The 3,512-nt window shown below is 40.6% G+C and overlaps 1 protein-coding gene across 1 annotated transcript; it reads left to right on the top strand.

The window, feature by feature from the left end:
• Positions 1–2,610: 2,610 nt before the first annotated feature.
• LOC145139228 (uncharacterized) lies at positions 2,611–3,273 on the top strand. Its single transcript, XM_079073131.1, has one exon. It carries the CDS (start codon positions 2,611–2,613, stop codon positions 3,271–3,273), a length of 663 nt encoding a protein of 220 aa, XP_078929257.1.
• The last annotated feature ends 239 nt before the right edge of the window (positions 3,274–3,512 follow it).

The following is a 3,512-nucleotide window of genomic DNA, read 5'->3' on the forward strand; positions in this document are numbered from 1 at the left end:
TTAGCTAACATGATATGTGTGGCTTGTGTGTGGTATGCTCTGGGGAACTCACTAAGCATTTAGCTTACATGTTGTGGATTTGTTTCAGGTACTTCAGATCCCAAGGGCAAGGGCAAGGCGTGATGGCGCGGCGTGCACTCTCTCCCAGGAGTATTTATGGACACTCTGATATTTGGACTAAAAGTTGTACTTGACATATGTTTTGAAAACAATTACGATTGGATTTCTTAAATTATGAAAATTTGATGCTTATTCAAAAATGAAAATTTTCTTTGAACAATTGGGTCGTTACATGTTGGAACCCTGCTGAAGCATCCATGAACGTTAGCAACTCATGGCTAGCCGTGGCATCTATCGTGGAATCTATGTGTGGCAGGGGGAAAGGATCCTTAAGGCAAGCCTTGTTAAGATCCGTATAATCCACACATACTCTCCATTTTCTGTTCTTCTTTTGTACTACGACCACATTGGCTAGCCACCTTGGGAACTTCACTTCCTTGATCATCCTTATTTTAAGAAGTTTTTCTACTTCTTCTTGGATGATCTGATTCCTTTCTGGTGTAAACTTCCTTCCTTTTTCGTTTATTGGTCTGAAAGAAGGGTCAATGTTAAGTTTATGAGTTATAATTGTTAGGGGCAGGATCCTTAAATCATATTCAGGATCCTTAATATTGCTACAGTCTCAGGATCCTTAAACACATCTCAGGATCCGGATTATTATCGTTAATATTTACTAGCACTTGTAACGACTATATTCTACTTTCTTTTTCTCACATGTGCAGAATTAGTCAAATAAGGACTTATTCTCACCGGAGAATCGAATCAACCAGACAAAAGACCCAGAATACTAAGTCAAACAGCATTCATATGCTGATTCTCGGAGGATCGTAGAATTATCGGACTTATTATTATTAGCATTAGACTATAAATAACACTTGTATTACACACACTAGACACATGATTAGATCATATACGATACTTGTATTGTCATTTACACATTCATCTCTGTAATTAACATTTTACATCAATAAAATCATCAAAACAGGTGATCATTAACACCTCCCAAGTTTTTGTGCCGGAGATCCTAGCAAGGATCAAGGGCTTTCCTTGTAAACCATTGTGTCACCTTGTCTACCATTTCATACTTGTTTTACCTCGAACATCACAACCTCTCATACAATTTGGTTGATTATTGATTGTTCATTTTTTTTACCAAAACAACTTGGCACGCACAATGGGGCCGTGGTGTTTGTAACATTCGGAAAATAATGTCTACTCAACTAATCTTATCCTCATCCTCCATTCATACTATTCCAACCAAAAACCTACCACCTCCTATGAGTGGACCCCCTAGTTAGAGGAAAACACCCAACACATCTACGAGAAACACCTCTCCGGTCGTCAGCCAAGGAAGTTTGGGATCCGGAGAACTCCATGATCATCCTGCTATGGTCTCCATTACTGAGCTCCTCGCCATGATGAGAAAAATGACACAACAGATGTCCCGTCAACAGGAGGACAACATAACTCTTCTTAAGGAAGTGGAGATGATGAAAGCCGAGATGCAAAGACCCCAAGAGTCAGCACCCACGGTCATGCAACCAAAGATCCTCATGGAACCAACACAGGAATACGATTCCTGTAACTGCCGCATCACCATGGGGGACAACTCCAAATAATCGAGCATCTATGATCCATGATCTCGATGAACCTTTCATTACTCCTATAAATCCCGATACGAGTAACTTCATAAATAACAATACTTTTAATACTAACTCTATGAACCTTGATGCAGGAATGAGTCCAATTATGGCCAAGGAACTTCAGCAATTAAGGCAAATGATCTCAAAAGTGCCCGGGGTAGTTCAACCTATACCGAAAGCATCTCCACAAGCGCTTCCAAACTCCCAACATGAAGACTTATGATGGAACTACGGACCCCGAGGAGCATGTGGCACAGTACCGAGAAAGAATGGAGATCATTCCCATCCCCACACACTTGAAGGAAGCTTGCCTATGCAAGGGCTTTGGTTCAACCGTCACAGGATCAACTCTTAAATGGATCCTGAATGTTCCTCCTTATTCTATTACATCATTTGCACATTTAGTTAATATCTTTAATAATCAATTTTCTTGTAGCAGAACATTCGAGTAGATCACCAGTGATCTCTATTGGGCAGTTCAGGATCCTAAAGAACGACTTAGAGACTTTGTTAACAGGTTTGGCAGGGAAGCTCTGAGTATCCCCAACATTAACATGGAGACTGCAGTTGAAGCCTTTAAAATTGTCTTAAAGAAGGACTCTCCTTTCTACAAAGACCTCGTAATGACTCCATCCAACAGGATGGACGAAGTTAGGAGCAGAGCACTAAGGTTCACAAGGCTCGAAGAAGACAAGGAGATCCAAAAGAGGACCAACCCACCAAGCTCATATGAGAATCCCAACAGGAAGGCCGACTCTTTGGACCAAAGATCCTACAAATCAATGCCATATTCCAAACCTGATCATCACAAGGTTAATGCCCTTGAAGATGAAGGAGAGAAAGAAAAGCTTCCTAAGATCACTAACTATTGTTTTTTTTTGTGGATGTTTCAGGTCTAATGTATACTATGCATGATCTTGGAGATAAGGCAAGATGGTCGAAGAAGCGAGAAAAATCCACCAGCTGGAAGGACAAGTCTAAGTGGTGTGTATATCACGAAGACTTCGGTCATATGACAGAAGACTGCATAGCTCTAAGGAAGGAAATCAGTTACCTCCTACGTAAAGGACACTTCAAAGAGATCCTTGGAAGAAAGAAAGAAAGATCCAAGGAGAATAGTCAAGATGGTCACAAGATCCCGGAAAAAACAGGATCCCCTCCAGCAGACGCCAAGATAATCAACATCATCTCGGGAGGCTCTAACATTTTTGGTACCTCTTATTCTCAAGCTAAAAGGCACGCCAATGTCTCGAAAGCAGAAAAGGAAGAAAGACCACGAAAGAATACATCAAACACAAACGAGAAGGAGATCACCTTTGATGAAGCGGACATGGAAGAGATCCAGGATCCCTACCATGATGGACTAGTAATCACACTCTACATCGCCAACCACTTCGTCAGAAGGATCCTTGTTGACAGAGAATCCTCAGTCAACATCATACTCTTAGATGCACTGAAAAGGATGAACATCCCAGAGTATCAAATAATCAAAAGATCCTCAGCCCTCATAGGATTTAGTGGTGAGACGAAATATACGACCAGAGAGATAAAGCTACCTATATACATATAAGAGTAAACTCTATGCAAAACCTGATGGGTTTTGAGCATTCTAACACTCCTATGGTGTACATGCAACCCTAGATGCTTTGGATCTCTGTTTTCTCTCATATACATGTAAACTTTCTATTTTCCAAAGCATCATCCTAACTAGCATACAATGGAGTATCTATACTACAAAATTCTAGTTAGATGACATAACTTTGTTGTAGCTTTGAAACCTTGAAGCTTTAAGAGCCTAGCACCAATAAT

Source organism: Lactuca virosa, chromosome 9, assembly GCF_052849685.1.
Source record: "Lactuca virosa cultivar CGN04683 chromosome 9, Lactuca_virosa_CGN04683_v6, whole genome shotgun sequence".
Lineage (NCBI taxonomy): Eukaryota > Viridiplantae > Streptophyta > Magnoliopsida > Asterales > Asteraceae > Lactuca > Lactuca virosa.

Bases quoted from the DNA above. Each gene is read 5' to 3' on its own strand.
- LOC145139228 (XM_079073131.1), top strand. From the start codon at position 2,611: ATGCATGATCTTGGAGATAAGGCAAGATGGTCGAAGAAGCGAGAAAAA.